Consider the following 20,189-nt stretch of genomic DNA (forward strand, 5'->3'; position numbering starts at 1 on the left):
CCCTTAAAAGTCACCTTCTTTCCTTCATTCGCAGCGAGGGTCTCGTTTTGGCAGACTTGATGCCTTCAGGTAGTATGCGAGGGATTATTGGTCAGCTGCCAGCTCGTAAAACGATCACGTGCTACGTGACGCCAACAGGCAGAAAAAGTGTTCCACACTCGCCGTCATGGTTGCGAACGGCGCTGACTAACACTCCTAGGTTTAACTGCACATATATACCCCATAAAGTGTACGAGGGGATGACCGCCGCCGTAGCTCAGTGGTAAAGCATCGGACCAGTTATTCGAAGGTCGCAGGTTCGGTCCCTGCCGGCGGCAAGTTATCTCTTCGTCCACTTTACTTTCTTCACATTTGTATTCTAATTACTACCACTAACACCCCTATAGGCGATGCGTAAAGCGCCGACGTCGCCATCTGCCGCCACGGCTCGGAAACGTTGGTGGGTACGGGCGAGCGTAGACGCGAGTGCACGGATGGATGTGTTTTCATCGTGATTTAACGACTCTGTCGGGCTTCAGCGATGTCGAAAAATAACTACTGCGTTGTCGGCTGCTCAAACACACAGAAAAAATCGCCAGGGACGCACTTCTACAGGTTTCCGGTGCTATTTCATGAGCGAGAGCGACGGTGGCGGTGGTGGATTGCGGCCGTACGACGCAGAAGGTAAGCGATCGCGCTGTGTTTACGCCAGTGTTAGAACGATTGTCGTGTTTTTATTTCTCCATTTATGTCGCTACGTCTTCAGCGAACGCTAATAAGTTTACACTTGGTCGCCTCGCCTGCATTGTAGACGCTACAATGCACATGAGGTTGTTATCACTGATAAGACGCGATGCCTATAGGCGCTCTTGAAAAACAAATGGCGCGAAGCGCAATGCCAGAGAATGTGGGGCAGGTGACGGCTCTTTTAGAAAAGCGCCGTGGAATGAGACGTGTGCTGCACGAAATCGGCTGCATTCTACCTGTTGATGGCACTGGAATGCGATCACTGGTGCAGAATGTTCGCTGTGCGCTTCTGCACCGATGATGACAAGTTTGTCGTTTATTTTTTCACAAGTTTATCGAGCTGGTTTCAAAGTTTTACCAACGCCGACCCTTCGCGTGGCCGCACCCGTGAAATCCACGCGCCGGTGCGACAGCGCTCCCTCAAAGTCTACTATATAAACACATGGCACGTAAACGAAGCTGCTGTGTCGAGGAAAAACGTTGGTTCACGCGTCAACGCATGCAGACATTAGTGATCGGGACGTTATAAAGAAAGCGGTGTACTTACGATGAGCTGCACTTCGTAGGGAAGCTTGTTGACGCTTGTCTGTGACTTCGCGTGTGGTGACATTGTCGTCCCACACAGCTGTGACATCGGACACATGTCCAATATTATAAAATGCGGGTCCTTTGCGCACACTATCGCCTCAAAAGTAATTATCTGGGATGCGCACAAGCGGCAAATCGCTCGCGCGCAAATGAGGCATCTGCTATGCGACCCACCAGCGGTTCCAACGGCCGCCGCTACGCGGCTTTCAGTGGCGCCCCTATAGGCGCTGCACATCGCGAATACTTTCCTTGGCTCTGTTAGTTCTCATTAATACTGTGTCTAACAAAGAAAAACGGGCCCTTAAAAGTCAAGCTGTTACAATGAGATGATGTGGCATTACACACCTTCCCTGTACTTGTACCGCGTTGTGTGCGCATGCGCCCAAGGTTTCCTGCGCCTCTGTCATGGGTGGCTTGTCCCGGCGTCGTTACTCTCTCGACGCACGAGCCAAGCCAAGTAATCGAAAACGTCACTACGCATATGCGCGGCCGCGCCGAGCAGCAGCGCGCGTCATTCCTGAGACGAAGTGTAGGTAGCGAAACTTTGTCGCCTCCAAAATCTTAGCGACCAGCAAACTGCGTGCACGGTTGCATGAGCACGCTGAAAAGTTACTCAAGACGCGCTGACGAGCATGGGATCATTACGTCACGCGAAGGCAGCGCCACTTTAATGCATACTACTAACGCACGCCTATATGAACATTTTTTATGGAGTAATACCTTTTAATATAAAGAAACGAACAATATTTCAATACTAACAAAAAAAAAAAAAGCCGTCGACCACGCGCAGCAATCAACGGTCACGTGGCCGGGTACATAGAATCGCTGATGTTTTTGCCGCCAGAGGCGCCACAGGTCACTTTTTCGCGACTTTCAATTAAGAAATGAAAACACAAATCCACCTCTCACGAAAAAAAAAAAATAAACAGGGTTGGTTTGAGCCAATGCACCGGTCAATCTTTCCATCAGTGGAGTCATCTCGTTCCATGTTTTAAGCGAGGCATGACGAGACTTGCAAAACACAGATAGGGACGATATATACGGCGACGGGTAGAAAGGGTGCGCAGCTGGACCTGATTATTTTCTCAGTGACCACACCACAACATCGTACGAATATATGCACCGCGACCTATCATGCATGATTCGTGGTAGCTTCACATACGCACAGACTCATGCAAAGTGCGAATGCGATGCGCAAAAGCTTGCTTTATTCAAATTTCTTTCGCCGTGACGCACGTGTCAAAACGCCAGGTTGCGAGCATCCGCAACGTCTTTTTTTGTGTGTGTGTGTGAAAGGAACACCTTTATTTTAAACGCTGATTCCGGTTTGACTCTGTGGATCGAGAATCTAGGTAAGGATGCTTTCGGTGCGCATGTATCCCTCTATAGCCGCCTACGACTTTGTGCTCTCGTATCCGTTTCGTTAGCTTATAAATACTAATTGCTAGTTGTTTACGTGCCATAACCACGATTTGATTGTGAGGCACGCAGTATAGTGAATAGCTCCGGTTTAATTTTGGGCACCTAGGGTTCTTTAAGGTGGGTTTCTTTCAAGGCGTTTCCTGTTACCTTCAACTTTGACTGACAATGGTTTGTACTCTGCCGGGAGCTGGTATATCGCGAAACATGGCTAAAATAAGAATGTGTTGCCCACTATGGGGTTTAATGAATGGGACGGGTTACGACGCTTTGTCGGGCATTAAACTGCCTTTTTGACAACCCTGCCCACTTAACATACATGTTTGATTAATTACAGTACACTGTAACTGATTGAATGAATAGATGTTTCAAGGGCTGTGGCGTGCCTCATAATGATATCGTGGTTTTGCCACGTAAAACCCGGATATTATTAAAAATGTGTTGTGCAGCGCGATTACTAACCATCTATAGCCTTGGTAGCTTTTGCCCCGTTGAACTGAACTAACTAACTAATGAACATGGTGTGTTAAATCAACTCACATCGGCAAGTCCGGCAATTTATTAACGCGATAGCATTAAAGAAGCTCGTTTCGCGGAAATTCCGGTGTCGAGGTCGGCGTCTTTGGTTGTGAGCAAAAAAATCAGTTCTCCGTGAGCGAAAATTCGAGGTAGATGCAAATAAAGGAATGATACAACATCTTCGGTTCGAGTGGGACCGGGGATTTGAACCTGCGACCCCTCGCTCAGTGGCGCGATGCGTTTAGCCGCTCGGCCACCACGCATACAACAGTTAGCATACTGACGGCGAGCTACTTATATACACCATTGAAGGCACGTTCACACCGAGCGCGGATCCGGAAAGCGGATGCGGATTATCCGCGAAAGCGCAACAAGCGCGGCCGCTTGCCCGGATCACTCTTTTCTTCGCGCGGAAAAGTTGGCCGCTTTGGCCGCAGCGAATCAGGGCCCGATAACGCGCGTGCAGTATTGCGTAGTGCCGCAAGATGGCGACACGTCCGCCGTGGATTGGTGGATTGCTCCATCCCTGCGGCGGAGCGGGCAGAAGTCAACGCGGTCGGTCTGAACAGCCTCGCGCCCTCGCTGCCTCTCCGCTTTGAAAATCCGCTTGCCCGCTTGCGTGCGCCGCGTTCGATGTGAACGTGCCTTTAGCGTTGGTGGTACGCACATCTTGGATGTTTTTCAGCGGCTTGACTATCACCCGCGAGATGGCGCAAAGCATAAAGTTGCCTACAATACTTACTAGAGGGAACTCTGGCGCTAGTGTCTATGGGAGCTGCAACGCATGATGCTTCAGCCAGCATGGGAATGATGGGTAGTACACAAATTTGTCTAAACTTCGTTCTTTCAACTCCGTTTGGCTGCGCGTCGCCTGCATCCGCTTTGTCGCAAAACAAAGTTCAGCAAAAGTCTGCAGTTCCACTTCACCACTTTAACTTTTTTAGGCTCACCAAACCAAACCTGGTCACGAAGTTCACAACGTTCTATTCTTTTATCCGAAACGAACGCCAAAACACAGCAATAAACAAAGCCACAAGTACGTTTGAAGCCGCAAGCACGAAGACTAGGCAAATTTGTGTACTACTCATCATTCCCATGGTAGCTGAACGATCGCAGCGCCAGAGTCCCCTCTAGTTAATTTTAGGAAACTCTATGGCGCAAAGAGCCCACGGGCGCTAGAGTGCCTAGGGTGCCTTGATGCCTGCTTAGAGTGGAGTCAGCTTTTAGGAGCGCGCGGGCATCAAGGCACCCTAACGGGTGCGCTTTTAAACGGCATCGCCCTGCCGTGTGGCCCTGTTTTTTCGCGCCGCATGCATGGATAAAGGAGCCGGAGGGCGTTCACACTTTGGCTTTCCTTGCGGCACGGCTTAGGTCTCCACCGAGAAACGAAACCAGGCTAGCGATTGGGAAGGCGATACGAACACGGTCCGATTACGCTGTCGCGTTCTTCTCTTGATGGCGACGCTCAAGCGTCCTCAAAGTTTTTATTATTTTTATTATATTGGTACGCGATTGAGATATTCCTTATTTTCCAGGTGCCCCATAAGTCGACATCGATTCGCATCACGTGAGCAGAATGCAACCTCTTTGCCAAACGACGCAGGATGACGCATCCGCCGTGACAAACGCAGTGAGTCGTGGCTTTGTGACGTCATTACACCTCCAGATTACGGGAGTCACTGGGGATATATAATTATTACTTGAACCCCAGTTTTTGCATATTTATATAGCATCGCGAATTGTCGCGCTCTTATCGCTTGAAAGGTACATACACTAAAGATAAACTTCGAAACGATTTTGAACGGCAGAGCATTCGGCGAGTTGAGGGCGTGCTTGCGATCTTGTTTCAGAGCATGAATATAAGCGCAGCTGCGAAAGCACTAATTGTTGAGGACATTCTCACGTATTCCGCCTGTATTTTTTGCGAGAGACATTCTTAAAGTTTATTATGCCGATTATTCATCTGAATTACAATGGCAATGCAATCCTTTCTTAGTAACAAATAGTTCAGTAACGCAAACGCGACGCTGTTGAAAATTGCTGCGTTACGACGCTTGTTCCGCGAGCAAACGGTACGTGGCATGGGGATGAGAGGGGATGTATTCCCCCCCCCCCCCCCGCACACACACACACTACTCGGTTCAGGGTGCTTCAGCACTCCATGAGTACACATGAGTGATAAAGAGTTATCCTTTCTAAGAAAGGGATCTGCGCCTGTCTGGTGGTGGTAGGTAGCAGTGTAAACGTGTACGGTGGAAAATAAGCCTTTGTTGGTAGAGAGCGCTCGTCTGTCGCCTAGCGTATTCTTTTGTGTCCGTGTCAGTTGCGCTACGGATTGTAACCAACAGGCCTTAACAGCCACAATTCTGCAGTGGCCAGCGTCGCTCCGAGGGGCCAGCAATCCTCAAACGGAAAGCAATTAAAAATATTGGAACAGTTGCAAGTTTTTCTAGTCTCATTTCTACAGAAAAGTAAAAGAACGCACTTATGAAAACCAGAGTGGCGCGTTCGCAGGATGAAAAAAACCAGCGCCCGAACGTGTACCACGTGATCGATGGTCTGCACCTGAGTCGGCTGTTCACAGAGCGTAGCATCAGGTCGGTAATGGCGTACCGACCTCGTGACGACGACGTCTTCGTCGTCAGTTACCCGAAGTGCGGAAGCACGTGGCTTCAGCAAGTCGTCAACGCGGTCTTGAAAACCGACGAATCATCCAGGGAGCCGGCACAAGCGGGGAGACAGGAGTTGCCACTGTTCCTGGATTTCGTGGGCGCCGAAGGGGCTCGCTCCATGCCCCGACCTGCTTGCTTGAAGACTCACTTGCCGTACGGCATGCATCCGTACTCGCCGGAAGCCAAGTACATCTACATAACCCGGAACCCCTACGACTGCTGCGTGTCCTTCTACTACCACACAAGGTGGGTGGGTTGCATAGGCGCGCGCACGAGGGGGGGGGAGGTGAGGGGGGAGGGAAGTCTCACCATACCTTTACTCAGTCGGACCTGACAGCGACAATCACAAGAACTTCATTGAATAGTGGCGAGGAAAATGATGGGGAGGGGGGGGGGGGGAGGCGAGGCCTAGGGCTTTCAATCAAGTCGGTATCCCCACCCAGGACGGAACCGGGAGGCAGTGACTCTCATCGACGACCCGGGCCCTCTGTAAAGCCTGTAGCTGAAGAGTGATGTCTGAACTTCGAAGCGCCTCGTCTCGCTTCGTATTACTGTGTATACCGGAGCCCACATTGAACCTGTCCCATGATTTTTTAGACTGCAGTGTTATGGTCATGCAGGTTTTTGATGATAACGGCGGCGGATGACCCTTGATGTTGCACACCAAAAACTGTTTCCTTCCCACCTCCACACCCGAAAGCCGGGGGCAAAAGGCAGGCCGTTGTTAGAGGCACGTTATCGCTTGAGGTTAATTTTCGCATCCCTTGTAAGGTTGTTTTCTCTCGCGCTCGACCACTCGCACTCGACCAATGAAGGACTTGCCCTCCCCTCCCTTTATTAATGGAGAACCCTGCGTGTGTACGCCTATGGTCGGTTGCAAGTGAGGCTGCCAACTCCTCAACGAAGGAAGTCTGAACGGAGTGTGTGCGGGGGGGGGGGGGGGGGGCAGTGGAGGTGCGTCTTTAGAACCGCTAGTTTTAATTTTCTTATTCACAGCCAGTCTCATTTGCCATTGCAACCACTTAAATATGTATTTCAGCTGACTAATCGAGAACGCAATCTTGCTTCCATCAGCTTTGCTTTTTCGTCGGCTTTCACGGAGTGGGGCTGGCTGCATTCTGTTTCTTCACGCAGGCAAAGGTCATCGTCTTAGTTGATTGCGACTACATTGGATCGCTATATCAGAGCTTGCGGTGCTATATGAGTGTACAAGTCGACGAGATGTTTCCGAGCGTTATCGCGTCATGACACTGGATATACCCTAACGCTTTATGGATATTTGTGCAGGCGACTTCCGACTTATCGGTTCCAAGAGGGCACGTTCGACCAGTTCTTCGACTTGTTCGTGCAAGGCAAGGTTGACTACGGCGACTACTTCGACCACCTGCTTTCCTGGTACGCCCATCGCGATGACCCGAACTTGCTGTTCATCACCTACGAGGAGCTCAAGAAGGGCACAGCGGGCTGGGTTCAGAAGATAGCGGACTTCCTCGGCAAGGAACAGTACGGCGACCGGATGCAACAGCACCCCGAGCTGTTGGAACACGTCTTGGCGTCAACCAGCGTTGGAAACATGAAATCATTGAATTCAAAGTTAAAGAATTGGACCGCAGTAGTAGAGTCCGTGCCGGCAGAAGCCAGGGAAGAATTGACGAAGTCATTGAAGGACACCTTCGGTGACATTTGGGACGTCCCGACCAAGGCAGACTTCATCCGCAAGGGTCTCGTTGGCGACTGGAAGATTCACTTTAGCCCGAAACAGATAAGGATAATGAAGGATCGTATCGAGTCCAAGACTCGCGGCAGCGACGTCATGGAACTTTGGAAGGATGTAGGCCTCCCTTGATTTCGCCTTCGAATGAACCTTCGGTAATAAAATCGTTTTGTTTCTTCAAGAGCTTCGGGCGAGTGTTTCAACCTGAAACGAGATTTTGTCATGGGTGTACGTGATGAAGCTTGATACTTATAAACTTAGTTTCTGAAGTCAATGCGCAACTTGTCGACGCCATTGGCTTTCAAGGCACTGGTCTTTAATTTATGCGTGTTCGAATAGTGACTACACAGGGTGTATAATGTCCTTTTGCGTAGCCATCATGCGCCAGAAGCAGTTTAATGTAAAAGGCATGCATGAAAGAAAGGCAGAGTCATTGCCTAAGAGAGGGTGAAGGGGCCCATAGTCAGGAGTATATGCTTCTGTGTATACCGGTTAGATGTTTGCTTTGAAATATCGAAAGTATACATAGTGAAGTGCTCTGAGCTCCTTTGGTTCAACACAGGAATCATTCCTGATATGCCAGTCACCTTTTCTTTAATACTTGGCACTGACTTCCCCGCGAGATGTCCTTCAGGCAAACGTATGACACCATGTATGTACACTCCGTTTACGCCGAGAATGTATAACGAGCGCTATATAACCGCACAATACTGAACGGGTAGGCACTTTCCAGACAGTTGGCCTGGCCGTCTCGTCCACGAATGGTTCTTCCACTTGCTCAGTGCAACTTCAATTGATCTTCACTGAAATTGCTATTTCGGCCTGATGGTATGAAGCTAGTCGAAGGTCGAATGCCACGGCCAGAAAGATGAGAAACTGTCGCTTTGTTAAGAGCCGTAGCTACGACCCCTGGTGTGAGAACACAAATCTCGAAGGTTCCCTTGCGGGCTGTCCGTGACAGAAGCGACGGCAGAACGATGAACACGTCATAGTCACACGTTTGATAGACACCACCCGTCGTTAGATAATCTCGAAGGGGTGTTTTCTCGTTGACCGAATTAGTGCTGAATGGATCGAAGTTTTGAAAGCACGTTTGTAATGTATGTTTTTACGCGTCAGTGACGCCTGTAGCACAGGGGTGGTGACAGGGGGGTGCACTTGATGGAGCCCCGTTTACTCCCCCCCCCCCTACACCAGGCAAAAATTCCTGGCGCCGTCCGTGCTGCCGTATATGCCACGAAAACCGCCACAGTTGGAGCCGATGACGAAGTGAGTTTCTTTTCTGCTAACTCACGGTTCACAGCGTAGTTACTGATCTACATCCGGTCGTCATTCCTGGCAGTCCTAAAATTTCGAGTTAACGATAGTTGAGCTCCTCATAATGTGTGTGTGTGTGTGTGTGTGTGTGTGTGTGTGTGTGTGTGTGTGTGTGTGTGTGTGTGTGTGTGTGTGTGTGTGTGTGTGTGTGTGTGTGTGTGTGTGTGTGTGTTTGACAAAGCGGAAGCGGGGAAAACAATTGTAAAGAACGCAGTCACTGCACCCGTAATTGCTTTATTTTCAGCCCCCTGCAGGGATTCACATTTGTATAGATTGTTTAGTGTGCTGCTTCACACACACACACACACACACACACACACACACACACACACACACACACACACACACACACACACACACACACACACACACACACACACACACACACACACACACACACACACACACACACACACACACACACGCGCGCGCGCGCGCGCACACACACACACACACACACACACACACACACGCACGCACGCACGCACGCACGCACGCACACACACACACACACATGTTTTGGTGGGTCATCAAGTTGCACGACGCGTAGTCATTGCTGAGAGTCCTGATGTACAACGCGAGCGCAGCACAATCACGAAGGGCTAACATTTATGTTCTTTTCGCAGGTGATGCGGTACGGGAACAGCTGTTAGCTGTGAACGCTGGCGGGGTTCCTCGACACAAACGCGCGCTGCTAAGCCTGCAGGCGGAGTGAACAAATTCAACAAATTTCGTCCTGCCACTTTGGTAAATCCAGGGTTCCGAACGGTTAGCATATAAATGGATATTATTCTCGTTCTTATTAAAATGATAAGAAAAAAAAGAAAACAGCGCGGCTTTCACGAAGTCGCGCAAGGCTTGATCACATCAGACCTGGTGGACACCTAGCTGGTCCTGGCTTGGCTAGGCTTTTACCATCTTACTTCTCACTTTCTCAGCCCTTGCTGTACTATACTATACTTGGCTATGCTTGCTCTCTTTTTTCTTTTTCTTTTTGTCTATTTTTTCTATCTCTTTCTCTCTATGTCTATTTCTTTCTGCGTTTCTTTTACTTTCTTTCTTCCATTTCTTTCTGTTTCTATCTTTCTCTTTGTTTCCATCTGATTCTTTTGCTCTCTTTCTCTCTCTGTACTCGTTCTTCCCTCCTCCTTTCTCTCCTCCTCACCCACACATCTTCTCTCGCCCTCGCTTCCCGTTCCCACCCACTATACTATACACAGGCTAACTGTGCTCTGTTAGCATGCCTGGATAGCCGAGTGGCTGCGACACTCTCCTTCGGATCGTGGGTACGCGGGTTCGAATCTCGCCTCACAAAGAATTTTTTAACGCGATAGCGTTAGAGAGCTTGTTTCGCAGAAATTCCGTTCTCGGTGTCGGCGTCGCTTGTGAGCGAAAAATCGTCCGTGACCGAAAAGTAGAGATAGATGCAAATAAAAGAAACAATACAAATTTTCGGTCCCATTGAGGATCGAACTTGGGCCGGTTCGCGTGGCAAGCAGGTGTCCTACCACAAGGCCACAATGTTACTTGCAACTGCTTCGGGAAGAAAACAGTACATAAATGTCATGTAGTGGAAGGAGTCTCCTTAACGCATTTTGTTCGGCAGGTGTCACGACGAAAAAGAGCCCATTCGGCGGCTTGTAGGCGCATTGGCGAGGCCATCAAACTAAGTTTTTTAGGGGCGAAGCTCCTTAAGGCGGCACCCGTTCGTCCCTCGTAGTCGTAGTCGTAGTCCGTAACCAGTCTTACGCTTTGACCTCCAAGGTGGTGCCGGTGGGAGATTTTTCTTGTGCGTTGTTGAACAATAAAAAATTCGCAGCGGTAGCTAAAAGCCGACTTCTTCTGTCTCTCATTCCCATTAGCAGCCATTCTTTACCTCCAAGGTAGTGCCTGGTGAGATTTCTCCTGTGCGTGATTAAACAATAAAAATTTTGTTCAAAACGCCGTTGATTGATGAAATAAACCAACGAAAGACGCCAGATGTTTTGTAAAAGCAAAACGGAAGAACGCCAGATGTTTCTAAAGCAAAAGGAAAAGACGCCAGCTGCTTAACGAAAGACGCCAGATGTTTTCTAAAGCAATGGTTTTCTAAACAATGAAAATTCACAGCGTACATGTAAAATTAAAGTGAGCTGCAAGTCGTCATAACTCATCGAACCTTTAGTATAAACGCGCCCTATCTCACGTCGGTGATGATGTACTGGGCAGAATTCACGGAAGATTCACGGTTTAATAAAGGAATGTTTTCATCATCATCACGGTTTACCGATGAACCTCCGCAGCTTCGCCCACTCATCATCATTCACTCCGTGGATATGCTGTGATTTTTTTGCTCGAGGCCATGCTTCGAAGAAAGCATGGATAGTGCACCCATCGCCGCTAAAAACACACACGAACTCGCAAACAGCTTTAAAAATGGACAACTATGTCCATCTAGCGGAAAACATATCAAGCCAACGCCTTCTTTCTAGAGGAGGCGTAGATCAAGCAAACAACAAACATTAGATAATGTCCTGTCATCTGTGAAGCATTGTGAGAAATATGTCTCGACTCTAGCACAGGGAAGTGCTTTAGATCGAAAACCGGTACCATTACTATAGATACGTCGCGCGCATGTGTGGCTGTGTGCGTGTGTGTGTAACAATACGCATTAATAAGTATGCACTTAGTGGTTGAAGTGCGCACTAGGGGCCTGATTTCGCAATCGCGTTCAACTCTTAAAGGCGAAGCTTAAGGGTCCCCCAATTTTTTCGCCAAGAATATCTCTCTTTCTCTCTATCTGTACTCGTTCTCGCAAATCAGAGATATTGCATCCCACGCCGGACAAACCGGTGCGCTTCTCTGGGAGCGAAGCAGAAGGGGAAGAAGAGGACGAAGAGACCGTGCGCCGGCTGATGATGATAATTTTCTATCTACGACACACAGCAAACCTCGAGCATAACAGCTCTGCACGCGCACACACACAAATAACGCCTGTGTGCTGTGCGCTTAGTTTCAGGTTTCTACAGCGCGACTGGACGCGGACGGAGAAGGAACACGCAAACACACACACACAGCGCAGTTTTGAGGCAGAACCTTGTGTCGGATGCAGACGCCTAGCACTCTAGCTTTGCAGGCTGCGGTTGCGATCAGCGTTACGCTGTACGAAGAATGGTAGAATCCTTTGCAATTTTTCCAAGAACCACATGACAGAGAGAGAGAGAGAATTTATTTGAAGGCAGAGAGGTCGGCCTGAGCTAGTGCGCTCTAGCCTGCTACTCTGCACAGGGGAAGTGTGGGCAGCAACTGCAAATGAGAATTTCACGCTGAACAATAAACTCTTAGAAAAAAAGGCCTGAATATGATTGGTCCTATTTATGTACGTATTTATGTACAATATCAGATAGATAGAGCTCCCTTCGAAATGTTTACACCTATTTCTCGTGGACCTTGTTGAACATGGTATGGTATGGTATGGAAAAACTTTATTTAGGTCCGTCGGGGCGTGAACTAGCACGTAGCGGGCCGCTCCCACGTCGGGACAGATAGGCCTAACCTGTCCGCCACGTCGTGGGCCCGTTGGACTGCCCATAGCTGCGTCCTGAAATCCGTACTGCGTAGCGCAGCATCCCACTTTGACGATGTAACGTTTTGAACCCGTAACGCAGGGCACCGCCAGAGCATATGATCTAAGCTGGCAAAGTCTGAGCAAAGCGCGCACGTGTTTGACGTCTGAATTTCTGGGTAAATTTTGTGCAAGAGTGCGGGACTGGGATATGCCCCGACCTGCAGGAGTCTGAGCGTCAATGCCTGAGGCCTGTTCAGTTTACTGTGCGGTGGCGGATACTTTCGCCTCCTCAGATAAAAGTTCTTGCAAAGTTCATTGTACGTCGTTGGGGGATCTTTGTTGTCAACAACCTCATCGTCATGCCGTTCAGTAGCTATGCGGTCGACGACTCCTCGCGCAGCTCTATGGGCCTTCTCGTTGAGGTTGGACGGAGCGCCCTTGATCTGTCCCATGTGAGCTGGGAACCAGACGATTGTGTGTTGTTGTACCTCCTTATTTCGCAGGATCCGCAAGGCTGATTCTGAGATGGTGCCCCTACCGAATGCTCGAACTGCTGATCTCGAGTCACTGTATATTGTTGTTCTCCCGTCGTCTAGCAGGGCCAAGGCTATTGCGACCTGTTCGGCAACCTCAGCCGTTGTGGTCCGGACCGACGAGGAGTTTGTAATAATGCCATCTTGATCAACAGTGACTGCAACGAATGCTTTTCCGTTTGGGTACCGTGCAGCGTCAACGAAACAGCAACTCCGGGCATGTGCATGGGCACTCTCCAGGAGGGCTTTAGCCCTAGCCCGTCGTCTGCCTACATTGTATTCAGGGTGAACATTCCGAGGTATGGGTGCCACGGTAATACGCTCTCTTTGTTCTCGAGGAACGCTGCAGTAGCGGGTATCGATTTCTGTCGGGTGAACTCCAAGCTCTTTCAGGATGTTTCTCCCGGCACTGGTGGTAGAAAGTCTCGTGAACTGCGCCCTCTCTTGTGACTCAGCTATCTCTTCCAGCGTGTTGTGCACGCCGAGGTGAAGCAGCCTCTCCGAGCACGTATACATGGGAAGCCCGAGGGCTCTCTTCACCGCTTTTCTTATCAACGTGTTCAATTTGTCCCGCTCCGACCTCTGCCAGTTGTGCATTGCCGCTTGCCAGTTGTGCATTGTTGAACATGTGTATGAAAAAATTGAAGGACACCTTGTAAATTCCAAAGTGTGTTCGGAGAAAGCCTGTGGCCATTCGGCTGACTATGCCATGCCGACGGACGCCGCCGCTGGACGCCACCGCCGCGTTGCGCAACAGTTGCGCAACGCGGCCGGAAGACGTCATCATCGAACCGGAAGACGTCATTTTGCTATCCACCTGTTAGGTGGATAGCAAAATGACGTCTTCCGGTTCGATGCCTAGCTCTTCGCTGTTTCATGGTGTGTGCCGTTCAGCGTAATCGGGGAGAAAACGCGTACTTTCTGCGACGCGGTTGTTACCAGTTATCTTGCCTCCTCCCCGATTACACTGAACCGCACACAACTTGAAGCAGCGAAGAGCTGAGCCTTGACGGTTCCTAGAACCGGAAGTGCTGTAGCAGACGACGCGCCGTTTTGCTATCCACCTACTATGCGCCGCTGTGCCATCACGTGATTGCTTAGAGAGTGTGAGGGGGAGAGGCCACGGCTGGCACCGTGCCAGGGCACGAACGGAAGTTACCGCGAGTATGAGACATTAACGGCTTTCGCCTTTATACTACTCCATGTTTTCAGTCTCCGATAGAACGGAAGTTTCACTGAAGTACATGAAGTTTGAGTTCATCGAAATCATTGCCTGGTGAGTCACTTTCGACTAACTTAAAAGTGGGATTGTTTTAACTTTTATTTAATATTGTTATTTTTCATTATGGCTTCCGTTTCAATGTGCAGTGCATCGGCCAGAATGCCTGCAGGTTGCAAGCATCCGTTCTTTCGCAAAGTTTTTTCTTTCTTTCTCGGAAAGGAACCCGTTCATTAATAAGCGCTTTGAGTATACGTGCACCGTGCACTCTACGGATCAACAGTCCAGGTAAGAACGCTTTCAGCGCGCGTGAATTGTGAATTTACACTTGGGACACAGCTCTCGATATTAGGGAGAACGCTTGGGCGAGTTGGTAATTCATCGTACATTGACAGCAAGACATCCAGCGCAGGTAGCTCATTATTTGGTAGTTATCGATCATTTCAAGAAAGAGCTAGAATGTTTGGCTTAGGCGACACGTGTCCATTGACCTTATTTCTCTCTGCCAGTTGTTTCCTCTTGCAGTTTCAGATGCGCGTTTATATATATGCTCAGGATCTCCAATAAAACGTTACTTGAAAGCAAACGCTTATCCTGCCTTAATCTTGTCTCGTGTTCTTTTAGTGCGCTGTGGTGTCTGAAGTACGATATCGATATTACGTTGTTCATACTGGTAGCTATATCTCTGTTCTAGTGCATAGAATTAACGCGTATTTCCTTTGAACATCTGAGGCTCTCAAGTGAAACGCAAAGGAAGAAATTCCACTAGCTATAGCCTTAGCTTGTGCACGCCCAGATTAGGTGCAGAAGTCGTATCTAACGTGCCAAAACCACGATGTGATTGAGGCACGCCGAGGTTGGGAACTCCGGGTTGACTTTGACCACCTGGGGTTATCTAACGCGCAGCCTAGCGTATGTACAAGCTTAGGTATGCCCATAAGCGTAGTACACGCTTAGGTGCAGCCGCCGTGGCTTGGAATCGAACCCGTGACCCCGTGCTTAGCAACGCTACACTGATTACCCGCTAAGCTACCGCGACGGTGAGATCAAATGCCAATGACTAGATCTATCTATCTATCTATCTATCTATCTATCTATCTATCTATCTATCTATCTATCTATCTATCTATCTATCTATCTATCTATCTATCTATCTATCTATCTATCTATCTATCTATCTATCTATCTATCTATCTATCTATCTATCTATCTATCTATCTGTCTGTCTGTCTGTCTGTCTGTCTGTCTGTCTGTCTGTCTGTCTGTCTGTCTGTCTGTCTGTCTATCTATCTATCTATCTATCTATCTATCTATCTATCTATCTATCTATCTATCTATCTATCTATCTATCTATCTATCTATCTATCTATCTATCTATCTATCTATCTATCTGTCTGTCTGTCTGTCTGTCTGTCTGTCTGTCTGTCTGTCTATCTGTCTATCTGTCTATCTATCTATCTATCTATCTATCTATCTATCTATCTATCTATCTATCTATCTATCTATCTATCTATCTATCTATCTATCTATCTATCTATCTATCTATCTATCTATGAACTCACCGCAACTATATGTCCGATGTTCGGAAATGAATTTTACCCCTCGTCACATGCGCTCCAATATCCGTGCATACTTCCACGCCGATCCTCAAATCGCTTACATCGGTGTCCTGAAAACGAACGCAAGACTCCGTCAGTGGTGTTACTGACGTGTAATGTGCCGGTTTGTTCAGCAGTGTGCTTAATCTTGCACCGTGACACTGGACTCGCTGGTCTCGCGCCAACAAGAAGCCCTGAGTTTTCGCGAAGGAATAATAGTATCTGGGGGTTTCACGTGCCAAAACCAAGATATGACTGAGTCACGCCGTAGTGGAGGGCTCCGGAAATTTCGACCACCTGTCAGCAGCCGTTTCGCAAAGGAAGTCAGAAAAAACGAGGGAACAAAACGAGTACATGAATGAAACGTGTATACTTTTCATTCGCACAGAGGTTGGCATAAAGAGTGAACCTTCCTTAATGAAAATATTAATTTAATTGAAATGTATTTGGTCAACAGGGCGGCCGTATGCATGAGCCGTTAGCCCGCTTGCGACGGCTCATAAGAAGAGAGAGAGAGTGGTAGACAGGAGGAGAGAGTCAGTTTCGCTGAAGGGCGAAGGACTGACTGCATTAGCAGCGAATTGGAATGTAATACGAAGTAAGGGCAGGAGCTAATTATTTTATCATCCAACGTGGCGGAACTCAGCAAAACGCTGGCGTAATAAAACGCGGCTGCTGATGCGAGCCAGGCGACCTTCGTGTCGGTCGCTTCAACGGAAACAGCGGTGATAACACTGCACGTACAAGGGTATGAGCTTGTCCGCTCATCTCTGTCAATCAGGGTCGCCAGCTCGAAAAGACAAAAAATAGCCAGAAAATTGAAAAAAAAAAGCTAGCCAAAATGTAGCCAACTTGTGCCAAGGCCAGTAAAAGTAGCCAAAAGTAGCCACGCTTGTGTGAAAACCACTTCCACATTTTTATTTAAATGACTAAACGCAAAAGCCTTTCCGGCGGAAATGTAAATATGTGCTGCATGAACAATTTAAAATCACAATTCCTGAGATTACAGCATAAATTGTTGGCTTTAGCAGTCATTTCGTTCATGATAACGTAGTGTTCGCGCTGTTGAAAAAAATGACCCTCTCTCCCCGCGTCTTGCATGACTTTTCTTGAAATTACTAGGAGCTGCGACAATAAAAATGAGTCTAGGCATGATGAGCGCGCTCAAAGTCTCAGTTACTGCACTGAAGCATAAATTGAAGTCACTTTCGCGAAATTTCTTCCGTGATGACGATGCCGGTGTCGAAATCCGTACCAAGCCCTACGAAATGATACAAGCAGTTCGTCGTACATCCTGGAAGGATTGTCTGTTCGACGAGTTGGCACGACATTCCAAAGGTAGCACTAAAAATAAAATAAAATAAAAAAACTTGGAGGACGCTTGAGCTTAGCCTTGAAGAGTAGAACGCGATAACGCAACCGGCCCCGTTCGCATTGCCTTCTCACTCGCTAGCCTCGCTTCGCTTGTCGGTTCACACCTCAACGATGCCACAACGAAAGGAACATCTGTGCACGTAACATTGATCGTTTCGAAGTATCCTAGAATGCCTACTGCAAGTACTGTTTCGAAGTCCCCAGTACGCTATAATTCTTCCTTTCCCTAATTGGTGAAGTGCCCGCTACGCCCAGCTGGCCCGAAGGTCGCGAGATCGAATCCCGGCCGCGGCGGCTGCATTTCCGATGGAGGCGAAAATGCTAGAGGCCCGTACTTAGATTTAGGTGCACGTTAAAGAACTCCTGGTGGTCGAAATTTCCGGAGCCCTCCACTACGGCGTCTCTGATAATCATATCGTAGTTTCGGGACGTAACACCCCTACAATTATTATTTTATATTATTATTATTATTATTATTATTATTATTATTATTATTATTATTATTATTATTATTATTATTATTATTATTATTAAAGGAACAAAGCGCTTCATGACGTGTATATTGGTTTTCGCGCTGCCCATGTGCAGTTGCCACTTGTCGTTTCATTGTGTGGTTGTGCAGGAAACAGAATCAGTTACCAGAACATGTGCGGAGTCAGTTCCTGTTGGGTTACACTCGCGAACCGCGGGCGTAGGCTTTTAGAGCGCACACGTGGTGTGAGCTACGTAATTAGAGGAACGTCCGCGTGTGATACGGACATAGATCGGCAAACTCGCTCATGAGTCAACTCACTCAGACTCAGGTCGAGCCGTGAGTCCGGATGAGTAATATGTCGGTGAGCTTGAGTCCGAGTGAGTCCGGCTGAGGAAAATTTTAGCGAGTCCGAGTCCGAGTGAGTCCGGTTGAGGAAAATTTTGGTGAGTCTGCGTCCGAGTGAGCCATAAGCACAATATATATATTTTTGAGTGAGTCTGGGTGAGCTCCACATTTTTTGCCGACCTACGGATGCGGACGACGCGAGTTCGATTCCCACCTGCGGCCGGATGTCTTTTCGTCCGCTTTCATGTCTGTCCTACCAGTTCATTGCTCCTCATTCCACTAGAGTACATATAGACGTGGCAAGCTTTCACACAAATAATACGAGTTCATTTTTCCTGTTTTCATTGCTTAGGTTAGGCTAAAACTCGTGCGATTGTAACTAACAAAAAGAAAAAGAAAGAAAAGAAAGAACATCGAGCCCATCTGTTTCCTTTACTCTCCGCGCCCGTTACACACTTTCAATGCGGCGAGCAGGAGTGCGGGGAGATGGGGGGTCAATTAGGGGGGGGAAGGGTGCCCCCGCCCCTAGTCACCTAAGAAGGGCGCCGAGTGCGCTCCATGCTTGTACACCTTACTGTACTTGTACGCTTTGCATGCTTGCTGTACTTACTGTACTTGTACGCTGCGTACTTCTACACTTTACTGGGTTAGACCTGTCCCGTCATTCTTTAAAGTGTAGGGTTATGACCATTCAGGGCAGAGGGCCCCTGGTGTTACCACGTCTGTGTGTTTGTGTTCCTTTCTCGTGTCCTGAAAAATCCTTCAACGCGGGGTGCCGCCGGATTCAACGTCTCGACAAGCGGTCTTGTGCCTGCAAGGCTGCAAGTGCCTGCCTTAGCGCGTGTATGTTTGCGCTCCGTACCCTCTCCTTCAAATTAACATAAGAGAAGGAAATGGCAAGTGCGAAAACGGGGTGGGGGAGAAGGAGGGGCCGGCGAATTTTTACATCTTCTCATGCTTCCATCTTCCCCTGAACTTCTGTCTTCTTTGGATTTCTTGTGTCCTCTTCCTTTGCGCTACCACAGTAATAAAAAAATGACGTACCAACAAGACCGCATTGCAACTTTAGTTGAATCCAAGAACTGTTGACTTGCAACTTTTGCCACCGGAATCCCGTGGACCACAAACAGGCCGTTGTCAGAAGCACATCATCGCTTCATTTTCATTCTTGCATTCATTGCAAAAGCTTCTTTTCTTTCGGATTCGACCACTGGAAGGCGGGGGGGGGGGGAGACTTCGACACATTGAGAACCATGCGCACGCCTATGACGGTGAGTGACGTCAGCTCATGACATAGACCTTGTCGTTTTTATATGAAAGTCAGTGCTGCCTCGCGATCAACCGAGACATGGTTTCGGCACGGAGAACACCAAAGTGAAATAGAACAAAAATGTCGTCCACACGTTTGTAGCACGAAGCTCACAACGGAAATCCGCGCGGATTTTCTCTGACGGAACGCTTCCTATAGTTTACGAAAAAAAAAAAATTCGTCCTGGTCTTGGAATTCTAACACGGAACCAGCACGCCATTCCGGGGCAGTCGCTCTATACCGTCTGTGCGAACCAGGAGGCTAGTAGATCACATCGTGACAATGGATTAAAGGTCAATTAGGAGCAGAAGGTCTGAAAAAAAAAGTGGCGCGGGAAGAAAACGCTCCGGAAGGTTGTTAGTCCTAGGGTTCGACTCCCGGACTAGGACGAATTTTTCGTAAACTGGGAAGCGTCCCTTCTGAGATATTCGTTTGGATATCTCAGAACAGCTCAGCATATCTCTGCAGCGTCATGCTTCGAAGATTGGATGGCATATTTTCCTTCAGGAGATAGAGAGATAAGTACAGGGAAGGCAGGGAGGTAAGCTAGACCACGTCCAGTTTGTTACCCTACTCGTGGGGAGGGGAATCAGGCGGTAAAAGAGAGAGAGAGAGATAGTAAGAGCTAGAACATGCGTGTACGCAATACACATACTATGTACAGCGTATCTACAGGCGACCACTTAATACACTCATCCAGCTTGGAGGATTTTGCAGAACCGATGTGTGAAAATCCCACTATTTTAGGGGCGCGAGTGCGTCATTTTAGTTGTTTTTTTTTTTGTCTTTCCAGGGGACCCATAAGTTCAAATCGAACCGCATCCCGTGGGCAGC

General features: G+C 48.4%; 1 protein-coding gene and 1 non-coding gene across 2 annotated transcripts; both read left to right on the plus strand.

The window, feature by feature from the left end:
• The first annotated feature begins 245 nt into the window (after nucleotides 1–245).
• On the plus strand, nucleotides 246–317 carry Trnat-agu (transfer RNA threonine (anticodon AGU)). Its single transcript has one exon. It is a non-coding gene; the product is annotated as a tRNA-Thr (tRNA).
• A 5,539-nt stretch (nucleotides 318–5,856) lies between these two features.
• On the plus strand, nucleotides 5,857–7,770 carry LOC119375101 (sulfotransferase ssu-1). The gene is made up of 2 exons (XM_037645297.2): nucleotides 5,857–6,170; nucleotides 7,212–7,770. Exons 1-2 carry the CDS (start codon nucleotides 5,857–5,859, stop codon nucleotides 7,768–7,770), a joined length of 873 nt encoding a protein of 290 aa, XP_037501225.2.
• Nucleotides 7,771–20,189: the final 12,419 nt, after the last annotated feature.

Source organism: Rhipicephalus sanguineus, chromosome 11 (genome assembly GCF_013339695.2).
Source record: "Rhipicephalus sanguineus isolate Rsan-2018 chromosome 11, BIME_Rsan_1.4, whole genome shotgun sequence".
Classification (NCBI taxonomy): Eukaryota; Metazoa; Arthropoda; class Arachnida; order Ixodida; family Ixodidae; genus Rhipicephalus; species Rhipicephalus sanguineus.